General features: G+C 37.2%; 1 protein-coding gene across 12 annotated transcripts in view; it reads right to left on the bottom strand.

Moving 5' to 3' along the window:
• The window catches only part of CHD9 (chromodomain helicase DNA binding protein 9), an 86,140-nt gene that overhangs the window by 45,109 nt on the left and 19,646 nt on the right, over positions 1–21,385 (bottom strand). For 10 of the 12 annotated variants that reach the window (XR_014957892.1, XM_021555025.3, XM_021555034.3 and 7 more), the window contains one exon: positions 6,477–6,811. Coding sequence is in view for 11 of the 12 variants with exons in the window: in XM_021555025.3 (XP_021410700.3) it covers positions 6,477–6,811 (335 nt within the window). In the remaining variant the exon portion in view is untranslated. Of the gene's footprint in view, positions 1–6,476; positions 6,812–7,619; positions 7,856–7,946; positions 8,350–21,385 lie in introns of those variants that run through there. The other 2 variants (XM_021555035.4, XM_021555036.4) reach the window with 2 other exon arrangements.

The raw sequence follows: 21,385 nt of genomic DNA, 5'->3' as shown, positions 1-21,385 counted from the left end.
TTCCCTACCCCCGTTGCTTCACAAGCTTCTCCCAAAGATTTTCTGCACATCTCTGCATGCTGTAGATCAGAACGTTTCTTCCTCTATATGGATATGGTGCCAATGACAGGAACAAATGCAGTTTTACTTCTTTCTGATCCAGTGCCCAGAATCACAATGCTCTTTGCTATCAAAAGTTGCTGAACAACAGTATGGTGCTAAAGTCATACATTTCTATCAGTAAAGATGCAATCTGCTCATATTTTGGCCAAAAACTTCTAAAAAATTCTGCTATGTGAAAACAATGATTTTCAGAAGCTTGTAAACTGGATCAATTCTGTGAGAAATTTTCATTGAGTGAACAAATTCTCTTGCCAGTTTATAAATTTCTGCATGAAAGCATAAAGATCCTTGGCTAAAATCCCTTTTTCCACCCTGAAACAAACTGTTCTGAACAGAAACTATCTATTCTGTTTCTATGAAAAGTTAACAGCACACAGTAGACATGGAATAAATAATATCACCAGACTCCAATTTCACTTTCTCTTGTCTTTTATATTTATCTTATGTAACATCTATAAATATTTCAACAATTAGACATTGTAGATTTCTTCATTACATACTTTCCTCTTCTAAATTACAAACTAAAGATGTTGAGAAACTTACACCACAAAAAAGGTTTAAAAAGAAGATGTCTCATGAGCCAGTATTACTTTTGATCCTTAGCACAGGACTCCTACCATGCTTTAAAGCTACCAATAAGCACTATTTGAAGAGCACTGCAACTTCTTTCTTATAAATGAAAACTAGTGAGAATGTTCTCCATTCCCCTTCTGCTTCCTAGCAGGGAACATGATGGAAACACTGTCAGTACTCTGAACAGCTTTAAAGTGATAAACACTTTCCGAAGCCTTCCAAAGAATGAAAAAGGAAATACTAAAGACGACAGAAAGAAAAAGCCAGCAAATTACGTATTAGGCATGTCAGGAATAGGAAGTACAGCTAGCCTTTAATACATAATTCTACTTCAATTTTCCCAACAGAAAAGACCAAGTAACTAATTATTAGTGTCCAAAGTCACCTCTCAGATATTATAATTTGTAGCCAAAGCACTTTAAATTACTAACAATAAAACTCCTACATTATCAACAGTATTAGCAATTCTTTATCACTAGCAACTTTGCTAAAAATATAAAGTAGATGTTTCCTTGACAAGATACTGTATCCTCTTGAATGAGAGTTAATTTGCTGGTATAAAACCATTTTCTCTTACCCTTTTCCCGTATGTTTACTAAACAATGCTAACACAGTAATATTAGCCACTGACTCCTTCTCCAGTTGTATTTCAAATTAATAACTTGTGGACTGGGCACAGATTTTTAAACACTCCTAATAGTCTTTCTGGAACCACTGGTCAGTTCAAGCTCACACTCCATTGAAACGTTAATGCCAAATAACAAACAAAATAACATCCCAGAAGGATGACCAAACCTTGAATTTATTGCTATTTTAACCAGGACACAAGATAGGTCTAACAGAAGTCAAAGATGCAGCGAGCACCCCCTCCTTTCTGAGCACAGACCTGCTCCCCAGCACTTCACTGGCAGGGAGCAGGAAGCCAAGTGGCAGCAGCCTCCCGGGAGATCCGAGCTGGAGGCAGCACACTCACCACAGCATCGCTGTGACAGAGAACCACCTCCTCTCCCGAGCTGCTGCCTGAGTTGATAAGGGTTTCAAACCACCTTAACACTATCGGATCAACAAGCAAAGATTACCTGTCACGGTGCTGGGCTCTAAAACTGCTTGTAAACAGAATTTGTGAGACCTACTTCGAGGTACAAGGCAACAAGGACAGTTACTCATTTCGGCAGTGCACAGGATCACATCCCACTTGCTGGATTCATTGCTACATAATTCAAGGATTAATGAACAAAATCCACCAGTGCTCTTTTAACACATGAAATAATACAGCCATTTCTGGCAGCAGTTTTGAACTGAAGGACTACCACTCTGACTCAAGCATTTGTAAATTGAGTTCTTAGAATTTGGGAGACTTATTTATTTAAACTATGCAGTGATTAAGAAAAAAAATTACCTAAATGTATTTGACTGATATTGTCCTTTACATCACCAGTGCAGAGCTGTTGCTTTTCATCAGGGCTGTGATATTTAATTTTATGTTTGAGTAGGTGGGAATACGTTGAGAGCTATAAAACCTAAATGCCAATCTACTTTTTTGAACAAGAGAATGTTCACAAATTCATAATTCTTCACATCAAGTGGTAAGAAGTAGACTTTTTAGATTAAATATGCATCACCTTAGATGGAAGAAGTAGAATCAATTAGAAAAAGCTTATAAATGGAAACAAGTTCCATGCAAAAATATGAAAAGGTTTAAATAGATTCCTAAATGTCAACACACCTTGGTAAATAGCCAGGATATGAAAAGTGATTCTGCTGTCTGCAGAGTAATAGTAAAGCAAATTTGGAAGAATTAATTTAATTAGTAATCAATGCACAAAGCAAATTAGTTAACTTTGTACATATAGTATATTTAATATTACCATTCTTCTAAAAACTTCTGTCATACCCTTACAACATTCTTGGTAATAATATAATTTAGTCATGTATCTTTACCAATACTTATGGCACAGAAACTTTGCTAACCACAGAATCCAATTCTAATAGACCTGACTGAAATTAATACGCATTATTTCTGTCTTCACAGCTCTGAGAAATAAAACCTTAACCCTCATCCTTAGAAAGAAACTACAGCCTTCCAAAAAGTAACTGCTAGCAATTTTTAACTAGCAATGGTAAATTAGAATGAATTGTGCTATAAATTTTTCCTGTACATGTAGATCTCAGAGAATCACTAAGGAAAATATAATCAGTTAATATGAAGCCACCAAACACAAACTGATTGCCAGAGGAGCAAAAAACAGGAACTCTTGAAAGATCATCCTGGCCCTAAATCTAGACAGAGTAGTTAAAACTCATCTTGATCCCAGATGAGGGCCACTCAATTTCAGTAAAAACTGTATTTGTATTACAATTTAAAGCACTTTTTTTTTTTTTAAACTGATGGCTACAAGGCAATTTTGTCAAGGTCTGTGCAGCAATTAGTGCTCCAGCCCTACAGTTCAACTGTAACTCTGAAAATCCTCCTCCAGAGCAACACAGAACTTGCTACACAGAATAAAGCCTGTAAGAGGTCAAAGTCTATGACCACAATCTAAATAAGAATTTGCTGTTTGAGTGCTGGACTACAGAGTGTACAACTGTGCCTGTATTGAACAGGCTGTGTTTGTTGCAAGCAGAGATATGAAAGACCAGATCAAAACTGTTTCTCAAACATTTCTCAGAAGAAAAAAAAAACAAAAAAAAAAAAAAAGAAAAAAAAAATCAATATATTTATTACTGTTTTAGATAGCTCAGCTGTGTTGGCCTGCAAAAAATGAAACAGGCGTCACCCAAAACATACACGTGACTTCAGATCTTCTCAAACACACCCAACTCTGCATCACCTCCTGCACTGCTCTGACATTCCAAATCCAAACTGAAACAACAGATTTAACAGCTCCTGGAAGTTAAATGAGTTTGCTATACAAAACCCTGACTGAAGAGAAATGTATTCAGCTGGGATACACATATCACAGTAGAACTCCTTTTAAAATGGAACAGCAGATGCACCCAAACAAATCCTCCACCACTATTAAAAAGATATACTAATCTTTTTTTTTTATTGTAAACCTTTACTGGCTTTAAGGCTTCACTCACAACTATACTGGCTTGCAGAAAAAATAATTCATAATAGCTTCTAACAGCTGGAAATTGTTTACTAATATTTTTAAAACATAAGGGGACTTCAGGTTTTGTTTTCTGATTAAATTCAAGGAAAGCCATATATAAAATATGTATACATAGTTATATATTAAAAGTTCTTCTCATTATTGATTGAAAAATAATTTTAATTCTTTTTATCCCATTTTAAACAGATCTCAAAAATCTTTCCATCCAAAGAAAAAAACCATTTTCATTGAACTGAGATCCTCCCTTCCCTTCCTGCCCAACAAAACACTTGTCTTTTACAGGTATATTTTAGCGTAGTAAAATTTTCTCCCAAGATTCAGTCAAAGTTTATTTTAAGGTAATGAAAAAAATCAATGGAGCAACCCACACACTTAAAAAAACCAATTCTATTTTGACTTAATAATTCCAAAGATATGCTTAGATTAATTAAGAAATATTTTTTAAGAACAGAAGATAGGACAAAACCTTTACAAGAGCTGATTAGTCTTCTAAACACCTTCTTCTTTAATTTTGGTTTTCACTGAATAAAACTAAATTTATTAATCACATTTTTTTTTTTTTAACCATGGTTGAAAAGACAAGTATAGTGATTTTGTAGCAATTATTCTGCTATAATATCAGCAGTTACATTTGCATAGAAAGCAGGGTTTGGTAAGATTATTCTTTTAAAAAATCAAGGCCTTATTGCAATTGCTGCTCTGCAAAATCCCTGGTGTATTCCTTGCTAAGCAGTTATTATTTTATATATTTATATCAATAATATACAATAGTGTTAATTCAACACAACACATGAATCTGTTTGGGTATAAAAATGAAGTATCTTGATGTCTCAAAGCATTCTATTTGTTGCTGCCCATCTAAATAAAATGGAATTCTGTGAATATGAACAGGAATCTGTGTTATGTGGTTCTAGAAGGCTCTTCACAGGTTCTCACCAGGACCTGACTGCTCCATCTTTAGGAATGTATTTTTCTTAAGAAAGCAATACCTGGCAGCATGATGAAGTTAGCAGAGTGCTATTGGGGCATTAGCTGGTTAAACTGTAAATAACGGGGAGACAAACCTTCACAGCTCAATGCAAAATAATGAAACATTGAAAATAACTAAACGGGAGTGCCTCTACCAGCTTGCATGTACTTTGCATCAAACAAACACCTTAGTTAAAAACACAGTTTGAGAAATGTCCCTTTCTCAACTGATGCAGTCTGATGAAATCCTGAAAACTGATCCTAAGTGATGTGCACAGCAAAGCATTTCACCAAGACAAAACTGAGTGCAGAATCATAAACTGTAGGTAACAGTTTACTTTTCTTTTTCATTTAAAAACAGTAAAAATATAATAGCAACTATGTAGTATATCATAATCACGTTATTTTGGCAGGTTTTGTCAATTACCCAAAATAATGAATAAAAAGCACACTCAGGACAAACCACAAGGTTTCATGGAACTGACACTACCAGAACAACGATGTAAGTTTTCTGGTTAGACAGACACACAAAATGTTTGTTAAAGAACATGAATAAATTCAGAAACATGGAAGTGAAATCAACCTCACAAAAGTACACATCTGAAATCCCACCTTAAACTAGATGGAGAAAAAAAAGAAAAGGAAGCACTACTTGATGCTTACAAGCAGCATCATATGCCCACACATAAACAGAACAGAAAGAAATTAACACCATGAAATTTCACGTTAAGAATGAAGTTGGGTATAGAGCAGTAACCTTCATACTGCAGGATAACTACTCAAAATTGTTTACTTCAAACATGTAAGAAAAAAGCACTGATCTCTACAAGAAAAAAAGAAAATGCAGAGATATAGGCTGCTTAAAAGAACATTCATTTCTGCTCCATACATTAAAAAATATATATGGATATGAGACATTTAAACTTCAGAGATGTGCCAGTTAATATTTCTGCTACTGCAAAAAGAGCATGGATTAAAGAAACTAAAAATCAGAGTGTAACTAAGATTTCTATTTCAAGTTCTAACTGATGTACTCAATATTGGAAATCACACACTCTCCTTTAAAAGTAAACTGGCAACATAGAATAGCCCTGGAGTCCCAAGATGAGCCAGTTCCTGAAACCTCTGGAGCACTCCAAAAGTTCCTCACCCCAAGGTATCCACCCAGCTTGACCCAGCTGAGTCTGCAAAATATTTAAGAGGGCAGATTAAACTGATATAAAAGAAGACTACAAAGTTCTTAGAATTTAATCTTTCCAGTATGTGCTTTACTTTTGATACAGATGTGATATCTGTAAGAATATTCTCTTGCTTACAAGTTCATTAAACTTCTAATTTCTCCCTCTGAAGTTTATCAAGCACGCTGTACTGAAACTACATGCCAAAACTGATAAAGACAGCGTTTATAATCCAGAAAAACTCAGTTTGGAGTCAGACTAGATTACAAAACTAGAGAAAAGATATTTCGGTCTACGCTTCAAAGTACAAAATATTTTAGAATCTGCATTAAAATATTCCTTTCAAAAGGACACTCCTACAGTGATTTTATCTAAAGAGAAAACAGAGCATTCTTGTTCCTGAATGAGAGAGTCCACACATGGACTTAATCAGGAAGAATTTTGTGTAGGCAGCAGAGGAGAACATTTTATTATCAGTAAGCAGTTTCCATTTTAATCAACAATTCACAGTCTGAAGACAATGTTTTAATCTACTTACCCAATTTTTGTTTTCTCTTTAATTTTGGATGAGGAACCAGTTTTCGGCTTTTTGGTCTCCTTATCCTTTGGTTTGGATTTAACTTTTCTACCCTTCTTTTCCTCTTTTCCTTCAGCTGAAACACTGGGGAAGTTTTCAGGGCTCATTACTCGTGGAATGTTTCTCTCTCCTCTCTCTTTTGCCTTTGCAATTGCTTCAGATATTATGCGATTCGCTTTCTCTTGTTTACTTTCCGAGTCTGTTTTTTTCTTCTGCTTCTTTTCAGACATTCCCCTCACCTGGGTATTCTGCAACTTAGTATAGGATCCTGAACCATCAGTTTTCTTGGAAGGAGGCTGTAGCAAGAAACAAAAAGTAAATTAAATGCCCTTATTTAAAAAAAAAAAAAAGAAAAAGTGCAAACATTTTTGATAGGGATATACTTTTTTAAAAAATGTAATTGCCAGAGACTTATGTGGACACAAAAAATGAGGAATTCCATTTATACCACAGAATGGCGTGGGTTTCAAGATAACTACATCAATTGTTGGTTTTAAAACAACCAATCCAAGTACTCAAAGTCAGTAAAAATTATCCTTCAGAAATTCTCTCAGCCATCTCTCCACCTCTGTAATTGAAGAAAGCAATCCTTAACCTTTGCAGCATTGCCATACAATTGACACACATGTCCAACACCTCTAGTAAAATACGAAAAAGCAAAGAGCTCCCAAAGGTAACAGCATCAGTGTTTTGCCTTAGCTAGGATACCAGGACCACAGTTCCCTTAAAGCAGACGAATGAAATACAGAACTAACTCGGTGATGAACACAACAGATGCTCGAACAACACCAAGATTAAAAAGCAGACAAAAGATAAAACCAAAACTAAAATTACACAGCTCTCTATCCATAAACGAATCAGAAAGCAGCGTTTCTTTTTTTTTAAATCAACATACGCCTTGGATAAAAGACGTAACTTGTTTTTATCTTCGGGATTTTAATGACCCTTTCATGGACGCAGAATTGTTTACGGGGCTGATGAGCTTCTCCTGCAGCCAGCCAGAAGACATGTTTTTGCTTTCCTCCCCTCCCCCTTTGAGGAATGGAAAGAATTTCCTATTCAAACACAAAACCCCAGCAGATAACAGTTATGTTACGTTCTCACCCGTAAACGCGCCTCTGCCTAGAGCAGGAAGGAAAGCCAGCAGGAATTTCCAAACCCATTTTCTGGCCAAACCCCGCGCACTTCCCGGGATACATGTTCTATAGGTGCCTCATGGGCGGCGGGGGCGGGAGGCAGGGACGGGGCCGCTCCCGATGCCACCTTAAAGCCCCGGGGCTGGAACAAACAGCCGGACCCAGCTCGGGAACTGCTCAAGATGGCGATGCGGCTCCCGCAGCAGCAGCCAGTAATAAGGAAGGTTATTCAATCCCATTAGCCTTTTAGCCCAAAGAACCCCTCCTCCTCCCACTCATTCAGGCTCTCACTTACCCTTCCTCTTGGCCTCTTCACTGAAGACATTTTTGGCGTCAGACAAAGACTTGCCCTCCGCTTTTCGAGCACCCCCGGCAGTGCTCAGGAGGAAAGCATGGGGAGAAGATTGCTAAATGGCCTATTTAGCGAGCGGCAGCCGGGCCGCGCACAGCCCTCGCCGAGCGCCCGCTCGCTTCAGCAGCATCCCCGCGCCCTGCCCGGCGCGCACCCGCCGCCCCCGGCCCGGCCCGGCCCCGCCGTGCGCGGACCGCCGGATCCCAACAAAGCGCGGAAAGAAACGCACAAAGCATCAAAAGGCATCAGCGCCAATATTAGCGCTGGTTAGACCCGCTCCCCGCGGAACTAGGCCAGCAGATGGTGCTACCCGTCATTATTCCATTAGGCTCCACGTTTAACCCCCGCGGGGACCGGCTTTAACCCTTCGCGCTCCCCGCCCGCAGCGCCGCCCACAGCGGCGGCTCGCTCCCTCGGAAAACCGTGGGAACCGGGCGCTGTGCTGGGCTGCACCTCGCTGCACCGCAGCCCTGCGGCTCCAGCCCGGGGGAGGGCACGGGGGGACAGCGGCCGAACCCCAGCCTCCGGCCTCACCAACTGATTCTGCTCTCCAATACACTTTTTGATTTTTTTAAAATTATTTTTCTTGCATTTACTTCATTACTACACGATGATAACAGTGACTATAAATCATTTGCTGCCAGGCTTCCCTGCTTCCTACAGAAAATGGAAGAACTGCTCGGTTTTATCGCTCTGCCTCTGCCCAGACCTGCGGGACCCTGCGGTGGAGACCTCCTCGGGACACGGCGCTCTGGTAAGCGTCTCTTCATTCCCAGGTTGGGTTAAAGTGCTATTTAAAAAAAATCAGACAAGTTTTAAAATAACGTCTTGTGAACGTAGCAAATAAAACCAGAAAGAAGATTGGGGTTTTTTGCAAGATTATTTCAAAAGAAGAGCTTTTGACAGCATAGCTTCATCCTAGCAATACCCTTGATTCTCACAAGCTCACTCAAGAAGAATGAAGAAAGATGAGGAGTTGATTTCTGTTTTTCTCAATATATATATATATACCTTCATTTTGCAAGATATATGTTTTTCCATAGAAAATTTAAAATATAGCAAAGATTTTGAGACTGTTAAGATTAGTCATTACTCTAAAAGGTCATTTCACTTCTATTTAAGATTAATTTCAAAATTAAGTTCCTTGTCCAATAGAAATACTAGTGCCACCAATACTTTAAATTGATTATTTTCTTAACAATACCACTTAAATTTAATGATATTTCTGTAAATATGCAGCAGCATCACAAGGACAATTACCACATTTTAATTTTACTTTTGAGAACTCTAGCAAAGATGTTTCTACATTATGCTTAATAATGCAGAAATTAATAACTGTAATAAATTATAGGGATTTCTCATTTAGGGTGATTATTTCATATCTTAGTAAGAATGGTAACTAATCTACTATTTTACATTTTGAGATCAGCTAAACAAAAAAAATATTCCTAATGTACCCTGGGTATAATTTTAGTTCTAAAAGCCAAGTGCTACTAAAGCCAGTACTGTTACATTGATCGGTTCTTGAACATTCCTGGGCCAGAAACAAACAAACATAAAATGCTTAATAATTAAGTAGGTAATCCAGAAATGGTGACTTTTTCGTGAATCCTTTTACAGTCTCTTTCTAGATATTTTATTATTTTAAAATAAAGTTTCTTTGCTGCAGTTTCTGAGAGCTCAAAGCTGCTTCCCAATTTATTCCTCAACAACACTTACTGTAGAACTGTGAGTATGCTGGATGAGGCTCCTCTATGTTATAATCCCTCTGCATCTTGCTCTGTACTATCCCTTCCGAGTTCTGTCTCCTGCACTGCATAAATGTTAGGCTATTTATTAGAAATCCCAGACCATAGTCTTTCTAAAATTTTGCTATGACATTCCTAACCATATGGAAATGACATTCATGAAGATACAGGAAGGCACCAGCCAGCCATTCTAAACCAAATAAATCTGTAACGAAACCTTCATCAAGAAAGTCACCATTGTCACAAAAACCAAAACTGGAAAGCAACACAAGTGCTTTGAGATTAGAATGTGAAACATGCTTGCACTACAGAGGACAGGATCTGTGTGTACTTAGCAACAAAAGCCATTTAATCCGCAGAGCTCTTTTATTCTACCAATATTTCATGATTTGAAAACATGCACAGCTATAAAATGATTGAACAATTGTAAATTAACATGTGCAATGCAAACCATTTCAAAGGTTCTCGAGCATCTACAAAAACAAGGCAAAGCCTTTTGCAAGCTGAAAATACCCTTCCCCCTCAGTGAGACGGAGCACAGATAAAACATCCTTAAGGAATATATCTTCTCACCAATGGCTTACAAACCTATTCCATCTAGAATAAGAAAATTTTAACTGACAAACATATAGGTGAAGGTGGAAAGGAAAACCCTGAGGCCATACATATTCAAAACCTGAAGATTTTATTGGGAAAAATCAGTTTGTACTTTTCACGATTGCAAAGATAATCATCCAAATATGAACGAATGCAAAGCAATGCAATGTTGTCTTTTTAGTCTGCACAGAGGGAGCTCCAGGGTATCTGCTGCTGCTAATGGCTTTGCCAAGAAGCAGCCGAGTGCAGGAAACAAGCCTCCTGTCAGTTCCCTGCTGCTCCACACAATCCTCTGGGCAGCAGGGAAATTGGCAGGAATCACCTCAAATTCACACTACTGCTGCTGCCTGCAAAAGCCATTAGCAACAGCAGCAGGTATGGGCCCTGGTGGTGCTCACACCGCAGAGCTGGCCCCGAAAAATACTCAGGGAGCAGATCAGACAACAGCTGTAGAATTCCCTACACATGCCCTGATCCACAGCCAGGGGAGCATCTTTTTGACACTATTCAAGTGAATTTGACACGCTGTCTCACAGGAGTAGAAGGTACCCTACACATATCTGACGGATTTCTTAGTTAAACAATGTAAAAGCAATCAAATTACTAGGCAGTATCGAGAAGCAGAATCATGACAGCATCTTTCCAATAGCCCACAGTACTCTGCTGAGTAGGCTTTTCATAGAAAGACATTCCCTCCAGCATTTTGTTGTGGTTGCTCAGGACATGCATTTGAAGACCTTCACCGGCATAGCAGCCTTCCCCACAGCAAGGACAAACTACCATCCTCAACACTTACAGACATCAGGTTTTTCTCCTCTAAAGCAAAAACCAAATTTCATTTCCTCCACAATTTCCTTCACATCCTCTGTATATCACTATAGAGGAAACCCAAGGAGAAGGCAAGTTTAACACAGAAACTACTTCTACCTCCTAGAAAACGCTCCCAAATCCTGCCTTATCTGTTCCAGTAGGAAAACATGGCTTCCATTGTAAGAATGCCTTTCCTACAGTAGGTATGGCCCTTCAAAATAGAGTAACATTACTTTCAATTCTGTGTGTGCACAAAACCTTTCAGACTAAGTATCTCCCTAAAGTCGCACCCATTCTTGATATATTCTAGGAACTGCCAATGCTTTTCTCTGAAATTTTAACAAGTCACACATTTGTGACTGAATTATAGAAAGCACTTTATTTGAAATAATGTTTTTCATTTGTGGATCTACCGACCACTTAGATTAGCTACCTAAGAGCTAAATTATGAGCTAAGAGCACTAAGAGCTAAATTATGACCCTAAGGAGTCTAACAACAGAAAGCTAAGTTTACATGCCTTGAGTGATTGTTTCTCTCCTGCTGGTAGCAGTACACACCTGGAGGACAGTGCTCAGACCAGGTATTGGCTTCCTTGAGAGCCTAACAAGTTCTTGACAATCTTATCAGGTCCTCAGGAAATCAAGATGACCTTGACATCAACTGCACTAAAAGCAGCTAAAATTGGCCACCTGGAAACTTGATCTTCATGCATTACTACATCACTTTTGTTCATGTTTATTACTAAAACAAGGCATCTCTTTGTGCATGTCAAGTCACCAAAACAGTATTAATATCAGAACCATAGTACAGATAAATAAATTGCATGACTTACAATAATGAATAGTTTGGGGACTTTGTCCAAATTAGCTTCTCATTTTTTCACATCATAATCACATGAAAATTTGAAAACTGCAGTTGCTTTTAACTCACTACAGTGAAAAATCTTAAAGGTATATCCATTCATCATTTGAATTATAAAATTGTATTTAGGAATGCAACTTTAAAAAACCCCCAAAGCATTTAATCAACTCAGTGACATCTGAATTCCATACTAGCACTCTTAAATTCTTTCTTCTAGAACAGTCTGCAAAAATAAGTCCTCTAGTGACTTTTAATGGTGGACTTATAATCAAAAATTTATCTATTAAAAAAACCCAAAACCTCACAACCTTTACAGAGTCTCTCTGTAGAAGATTACCTACAATATCCATGTGTGTCACCCCACATGTATGCAGAAAGACATTTTTGCTGCATGGCAATCCCAGCAAAATATGTAATTTTCTTTAGACAGTAAACTGAAATTAGATTTTCAGGGCTTCTTCTGCACAACTAATGGGAAGATCACCTAAATATGCAACAGAGTTTCTTTTCTCCAGAGACAAGTCCCTTTAGAGTTCCTCCTGAACTGCTTTTTATTCTTTTGTTCAACAGTTGCCCCACACCATCTGCTTCACAAAGCCAAAAGCACTGGCAAATGAAGATCTGTGGGGTTCTATAATTTTTACACTCTCTTTGATACATATATGGAACTACTAAGAGAGCCAATGAAGTATTCCAAATTGTGGTTCTTTCAATATGCTGATAATATGCTTCTTTCTTTTTCTAGCTTGTTGTAACTGCTAATGAATGTCTCAGTGTTTAGTGGGTATTGAATTTCCCGACACACATTTACAAAACCTAACCCAAATTAAAATAGACATGTACAGATAAATTAAAAAAAAAAACCCAAAAGATACCAGGTGAGAGTCTGTCTTGTTCATCTTTCATACTTGTTATCTACAATGTTGGTAAGATATCTACAATGTTGGTAAGTGAATGGCTAACAATTCACAGTGGCTGGACAACAATTTTTATCTGTGTAACAGTCACTTCAGAACATACATCTGTGATTTGGGAATGTGAATGTGGTTTATGCCTCACAAAGCATTTAGCATCATGCTTATAACCAAATTTTAAATTTCTGTGGAAATGAAAACACTAATGGGGGGGATCAGCAACTTAAACTAGTCATGTTTCTAAGATGAAACATGCACCTGTTGGCACGTCAACTCCTCTACCTAGTGTGTTCTTTCACATCTCAGTGCTACAGAACCCAGTAATAGTATCATTAATCATGTTTTGCCACTAGTAAAATGATGATACCACAGTTGTCATTAGCAGCAGCTTCTTAACCAGTGACCTGCCTTATCATTCATGGGGGGAAGATCGAGACATGTCCATGGAAGCAGCTGCTAAGCTGGGTGTGCAGCAGAGGCAGCATGGGAAGTTACAGGATGAGTCTGCAGCACACATTTTGCTTCCATTTGGAAGAGATTGTTTGAAGAAAGTATTCTGGGGCTTAGTGCCAGCTATAGTTAGAAGCTTTTTCTGAATATTTAGTAGTGGTATGAAAACTGTGTATAATTTGCACGGGAACTCTTAAAGGAGGAACTATGTAATGGAGCATGCTAAATTGCCAGGAAATGAAAGAAATTGAGAATTTCATCCCGCCTGCTCTGCCAAGCTGCTGCATTTAATGTGTTTCAGTTTTCAGTGGCTTTGTGTTCTGTGCCCATCATGTACCCACTTCTCTTGGGTTCCAGTCTGTAATATAAGAGCTATTTGGAAAATAGCAGACAATGCCAACACAAGCCACTGCCTCAGCAAAACTCCAAGCTCTTTCTCACATGCAGAACCAGAACACCCAGAATTTACACTGATCTGAGGCTGATGCAGGGCACACCTTGTGGTGTACCATGGCAGTATCACTACACTTACCATGAGAAAACTATGAGCTCCTCTCTATGAAAAAAATATTATTATATCCAAGGCACCTGCTGGATGCATCATTGAGTTACTAGACTCAGACCAAATTCACAGTCATGCCATACCCCTACCTCTACTTAAAAATTTTCTTCTTTAAACTAAAGGCCAAAATGGTCCAGCAAAAAAACTTCTCTCTCTTTCTTGCATTCTTGCCTAATCGTAACCTTAAAATTTTGCAATTACTTGACTCCTTAAACAACAAGGATGACTAAACTCTCTACTCTATAAAAAGGCAATTCAGGTTTCAGTTCACTGTTTGAAACAAGTCTTATGTGGGCATCTGGAAATAAATCTGTAAAATACTTCAAATAGTTACAGACAAGAAAAATCAAACAGATATTTCTGATTTTAAAAAAGTAGTCATTAGGGTTCAAAATCCCTAGGTAAAGCTCTAAAAGATATTGATCCACTGAAATCTAACATCAACACATTCTTGGACAGTACAGATAAGAATTTGTTCCTTCTGGAACACAGGCACATACATATGCCTGATTTTACTATTGGAAAAGTTTTTTTTTAATGGCTTCAGTTTGTTTTTTTTTTTAATGGCCTTTTAAACTCCTGGAAAACATAACATTAGTTGAAACTGCTGTAATTTAAGGTGACAAAATCCCTTTAAATGATTATTTAAAGGTAAAAATAATGAAGATGTGACTGCAGAAGTCTTCAGAACAAAAAACAAAATTGCAACAAACTCAAAATTAAACTGAATTTTTAAAAGTTGTCACCTACCCACCCATGTTCTATATGACCATCACTTTTGTGTGCCACTGAGAAAGTTATTTTCTCATGTTTTTTTTTTCTTACCAACCAGAGAAGACCAGAAGACAAAATCCCACCCAAACTACCTTTAAAAAGAACATTACATTAAGAGCTTTCTTTCCCCTTAGTCCCAAAATCCAAGGTAGCCTCAACACATGTGTCCCAATCACACTAAAAACCAGCACAGCATCCATCTCTGAGCAAGAAAAAACAACAGCACCTTAATGGTCACAGGGTCTTGTCAAAATTTCAGTTACAGTGCTCCCTCTAGAACTCTCATGGAAGTGACCTTGGAAAAACAGGTTTTTATGATTGATATAAAACCCACTTTCATATTTAGGAAGTTTACTGCTGTCAGTATTTCCTTCCACTATCCCCCAGTTCTTCCATTCTGTCTCAATTTGTTATCAGCCCAGATTGAGAAGACATTCCAGGTGTGAAGGGCTGTAAACTGCACAACCCTTCATGGTCTATTCTTGGTACTCTTCTGCTGCTTGGAGGACTCACTGAACCTGCTGAAGGGATGAAAGGAAGGGCAAGTGAGCAAGAACTCTTCAGAACCAGCAGGAAGCTGCCCACCTTTTGTTTCAGTGCCTCACTTCTGCAAAAACCTACAGAAAAGGAAGTCAGGCTTGGTCGAAAAACAACCACACATTGGACAAAACACAGAGGTAGCTTTTCTTCCACAGCATGCTCCAACAACATAATTTACCGAATTCTGCTCACATTTTATAATACATTGAGTGTAGTGGTAAAAACCAATTAAATTAGAAGGTAAGTGAACCAGCTTATTCAAAGTATAAAGGCTACTGGAAAAACGTGCCGCAATGGATCACTGTCTTGGTCAGGCCCCAGGAAATGATCCTATGATAATATTGCCAGACTTCTTTTTAACTTTTTCCTGTTTTTAAAGTATGCATTTTCAGTGCTTGTTTGCAGCAAAACAATGAAGTATTGTTGAAAGATGACAGATGTGAAAAATAGGTATCATTTGATTAAGAGGGAAATACCAATCATGAAAGATCTTTAAATCCAAACAGATTGCATATTCAGAAAGGCTAGCATGTAACATCTCTCTGTACAATAATTTTATTCCCTAGAAGCAGTTAAGTTTAAAAGTTTACTTAATCTTTGAACATGGCTTTTTTTTGGTAGTATTACTCAGTATTTTGGATACCTTACAGAATATCCAAAATGTTGTCAGCCCTTGTCATTTCAGTGAGATTAAAAAAACACAGCACTTCACATTAAACCCAGCACTTAACACTAAAACATATGACAGAAATTGGGAAAATTATTTTTAACATCAACAGCTGGGGAGTCACTAATATCAGTACTAACTTAATAGCATATTTCCATTTAAATCAAAGACGTAGCATATTTCTTCCACTTCAATTCAAAACAACTTACATATTTTTTGTTTCAGCTTCAATGAACTACTTTAGCAGATTTTATGCCAGAATCTTTCAGTTCAAAACAGTCCTTTAGCATATATGCTAACCTAATGAAACTACTTCCCTTGAATCTGGTTTTCTCAATTAAATATTCATGAACAAAATGCTTCCCCCTAGTTAAGGAATAAAACAAGACGCCTAAAGAAAAGGAATTTATCAAAAAGGGTGATGGTTCAAGAATAAGAAGTCCAAAGTAAGAGGATACTACTGGAGAACAACAGTTTGATTTCAGGCAAATGAAACCCAAAAAGCAAGAAAATCAAACTATTTTTTCCCCAAAATAAATATATATAACTTTTCTAGAGAAAGAACATAGCATCCAAGAGTGTCACAGTAATAACCATAAAATAACTTTTGGTAAGGATCAAACAGAAAAAAATTGTTCAAAAAAAAAATGTTGCAAGACAGGTTTTGAAAAGTTACTGCTATGGTTATGTGTCTAACCTCAACTGAGTCTGGCTACTAGCAAAAGTGGCAGGACTAGACTCACTGTAAAGGCTAAGAAAAGAGAAATTCTTATCTTTAACAGAGCTGAAGTCAGCAGAAGCTGTCACCAGCACAGATCAGAGTGACAGCCTGGCTAGAGACTGCAGTGTGCTGCCAAGGGCATCCCCAAGCACTGTCATGAGCAGGAGCCCCTCTGTACCTGTGTCCACAACAAGCAAGGCTGGGTCAACATTTCTGAAAATCCAAAATCACTCAAAGCCTGAACACATTTGCAATTAAAGCACATTAACTCAGAAAACACATCTCTTGTGTGGTGTTTGGAGTTGATCAGATTTCAAACACTACATGATTGCACGTCAAAGAATCCTCCAAAGGATGATATAAATAGGAGCTACAATACAGGCACATCAAAATAAATTTGCCTAATCTATTTTAAAAATTGTTCTTACTGAACTCAAAGACAGTAAGACACGTCTGATTTTGTCACTCAGATGTTCTTTAAATAATTTACCTGCCTTTGCTGTGATAGCTTGGATTCCCTAACAGCTGGTTTCTGCTTTTAAGAGTTTTAAGGACCAAAGTTCCTGCTACAACAAAGTTTACACATCAGGCTGAGCCATACCTAGGCCTCATGGACAACTGCTGCAATGACTTTAAAGATAAAAACCAATGCACAGGTACTGCATCTTCTTATCCTACTGAGGAATACAAACAGGTACTGGAAGCCATAGCATGCTGCAAGTCTCAAAAGGCACAAGAGCTATGCTTTTCTTGTGAGTTTGCTTAAAAACAAACTATTTTTACAAACAACTTTCTTACTATTAAAGAAATCTCTGTATTGGGGTGCTCATTAAAAAAAATAAGGTACAGTGAAACAATTCCTTTAAAGATTACTTGAGATTATTTTAAAGACCTATCGGTAGGACTATTGTGTTAAAAGGTTTTAAATGCTAAGAAAAGACACAAAAATCTCATAACCACAATATTTGCAATGGCTTCTTTAAAGCTAACTTATCTTTTCTTTCCAAGATATAAACTAAAACTCAGTTGTGAGGTCATGAGTATCTCTTAAAAGATAATCTATGAAACTAATTATCATATTAATCGATGAAACTAATTCTGGCTTGCAATTCAACATGCTGCTCAGCAGCATTATGTACATATATATGATATGCTACTAACATTGAAATTATTTTCAAATACGGGCTAACTACTGAGCAGGCAGTATGTAAAAGATGGGAAAAATTTCAGGAGATATAAATTAAAATGCTTGCCTTCACAGTAAGATAGCAAGGGAACAAAATACTCAAGTACAAATACAAGCCAAATAATCCACACAAAAGAAAACCTGCCACATTTATGAAAGAAAAATCAATCTCTGCTACAAATTACAGGGCTTTCAAAAATGTAAGACTTGTCATCTTTTCTAGCCTAAAGCTACATTCCTAGCTTCATTTATCATGCTTACTGAAATCAGCATTAGAATTCTCGGTCTCATCATCCTAAGAATCCCACTAATTTATATTTATTAGCCTTAAGAGTTCCCAAATTCAATCCACTCAGCACCTGATAATAAACACTCTCTTAGAAATCTTTGTAACCAGGAAATTCAGCAATTTTTTTCTAACCTGATAATAAACAAAGAAAACAATACCTCTCCAGATGTGGGAGGCTGTTTGGGAAACAAAGTGTTGAAAATTATTTTGATCTGTCTATATATTTAGAAATAACATAATAGCTAAAAGAAATTGCAAAACCTGAGTGCACAAAACACAGACATCTGAAGAAAAGCCATATGAATTCCAAATGTATCAGATTATCTGGCTTCAAAACCACACTACTGGTTAACATCTTTACAAGTTCTGCTGCTCTTTCAGTAATAACACTTCACTAACACTTCATAAAGTGTTGATTTTCTATAAAATGTCTCAAGATAAAATGCTGCTCTGGAAGTTTTACAGGCAACGGTATGTTCTTAGCCACTCAGAAATGCAGAGTCTAGATAACAGTGTTAGTTAAAGCAGGTTAGTGGTTACTGGAGCCAATGGACAGTCCCACAACGAGTCCACTTGCACTCTTTGCATTCAATGCTGCAAGCTCACACACAATTCTTTTGCCTGCACTGCAGAAAATAATGCTTCCCACTCCTCCCTCTGTCACAGAATCCCAGAATGGCTGAGGTTGGAAGGAACCTCGGGGGATCATGTAGTTCAGCCCCCTAGGACAGGCTACAAAGGATGTCCAGACAGTTCTGGAGCAGAAGGAGACTTCAGGAGCTCTCTGGGCAGCCTGTTCCAGAGCTCTGCCACCCTCACAGTCAATCAGTTGTTCCTCATATTTAGATGGAAGCTCCTGAGTTTCAGTTTGTGCCCCTTGTGTGCATTGACAAGCTCCCCTCCACTGTGCTAGGGAACCTGATCCTGTGCCACTGAGAGAACTAAACCAGGAACCTGTATTCTGGAAAAACACCCTTGACAAAAAAAGTGCCAAGTTTTTCTGTACCTGAAGGAGTTTCCCCGTGCAGTTCATAGCCCAAATGTTGCATTAACACAAGACAAAATGAAACAATAGGAGATTTTTTAAAATTGTTTTTTCCTGATAATTTATTATAGTTTAGGCATATATTGAACTACAACTTGAACAGCCGATAGAATGCACTGCTGTCTTTAAAAGACAATTTAACATGGATTTTGTTTTCTCTTTTCTATGTTATTAGGTACCACTTCTTCTGGACACTAAGACTGCACAATTATATCAGTACTCTCACATTAATGAATTGCTTTTCATTTTTTCAATGTTAACAAGACACCTATTTCCAAACAGTTATTTAGATTATTCAACCACACTTACCCTGCATTATCATTTAAAAAAAGAATTAATTTATTTCTATCAACTAGTCTCACCTTGCTATTTTATTCCTGCAATTTGACCCAGCCAGAAGCTTTCTTCCTATGCATGCCATCTGTTAACTGCTTTTTACAAAAATGCGTCTCTTTTGGCACATTTCAGAGACAATAATAGTAGTTATTTAAGAAGTGTGCAATTACCTCAGGAAAAAAAATATTATTATATTATGACAATCATTAAAACAGCAAGTGTTTAATTTTAAAGAGGAAACATACACAAAGAATTGGACATCCTAATTATTTGATAAGTGATGAAGGTTGAGACAGACCTTCTAAGGAAAGGTTTAAGAAAAGCATTCAGGATAGCACAAAGATCTAAAAAATTATGAAAAAAAAAGTAATTCCACTCAACAGAAACTACGAAGAAACTCATAAAGCATTTAAAACTATAGAAGAGATATTCTGGCACATTTTCAGTGTTCTGAAAAGCCCAGAAATTTTTGTCTTTCCCTTACTACACAGTTCTATTTTGAAAGCCAACAGAGGAAATTAAAATGGAGAAAATAAAAATTATACTCATCAATAAATGTGTTACAAAGTTATCTCACAAACATGTACTTCTTCCCCAACCTATGCAATTTGCAAATAAAAAAAAAAAACTGTATAAAAGGTTTATATAAAACATATATACAAAAGCAAGTGCTTCATACACATTCAACTATAAATAAAGCTATCAAAACACTGCTCTTTACATGATTAATAGGTTATTGGCAAAAAGCCATAGATTAATAATGAAAATATTATATTATATACAGCTGTAATTTAGAGCTTCATTCCAGGAGCTGCATTACTTGGGCTCAGAGATGCTGCCCTACTCTTCTCATTAACTCTGGGCATTTGACACAGCTTTGCCATGGTCAATCCCACCTGTTTGTGCAGGATTTTCTCAAATCACAGAAATAAAGCAAAAACCCTGCAAAATATTGCATAAAGGTTATCAGTGAAAGGATTGTTTTCAATACTTCAGCATGGATGATAAACTTAGTAGGTGCTGGGAATTCTGCTGCCTCACTGTGATACAGGATTTATGTTCCTGTGACAATTCAGGACATCTCAGTAGCACATAAATCTGGATGTGGATCTGGATGTGGTGAGAATTAATTCCCTCTCTGATGATAACCTCATATCTGAGGTTATGCCACTCTGATATATACAGATGTCCTGGGGTACAACACCACCTGAGCAATCATCTATGAGTTCCAGACTTTGCCAAACTTTCAACAGGGACAAGACAAATTCTTTCAAAAAAATTTGTGTCATCTATTTCTATAAAATGAGTGGTAGGACAGCACAGGCTTGCAGGCATAAGAGCACTTGCATGTTTCAAGTCAGTCTTTACATAAATTCCTGAATACACTGAATTGCCTGGTAAGGTACCAAACTTTTAGTCACAAAAAGGAAAAAAAAAAATTACATAATTTAAGAATTAAGACAATCACCTCATCCTATAGCACTTCATATTATTAATGAAATATTATTTTTCATCAGTATATTTTTCATTTTTGTATTATTTTTAATCTCAATTCCTCTGCTTTCATGTGTGCAGCCAGAAGACATTGCATACACAGCAAGACAGCTGTAATCTTCTAAGGACAGTTTATACTTAAGATTATCTTTACAAAAGTTTATATTTCACATTATTTTTCCAACAGTTTATACTTCATATTATCTTTTCAACTTCCTTTTTCTTCTAAAGATGTAAAACAATGTTGAAGCCTTTTTTATCCTTCTGAGAAGCAAATAGATTATTTAGCCTTAGCAAACTCAAACCAGTTTTAAGTGGAGTTAAAAGAACAGAAGTCTTGTATTAGCCAAAGCTAAGGCTACAGGAGTCTTCAGCATTTCTCCACTT

This window comes from Lonchura striata, chromosome 11, assembly GCF_050655825.1.
Source record: "Lonchura striata isolate lonStrDom1 chromosome 11, ASM5065582v1, whole genome shotgun sequence".
Lineage (NCBI taxonomy): Eukaryota > Metazoa > Chordata > Aves > Passeriformes > Estrildidae > Lonchura > Lonchura striata.
The sequence above is the reverse complement of the archived record's forward strand: the minus strand, read 5'-3'. Positions and strand labels throughout refer to the sequence as shown.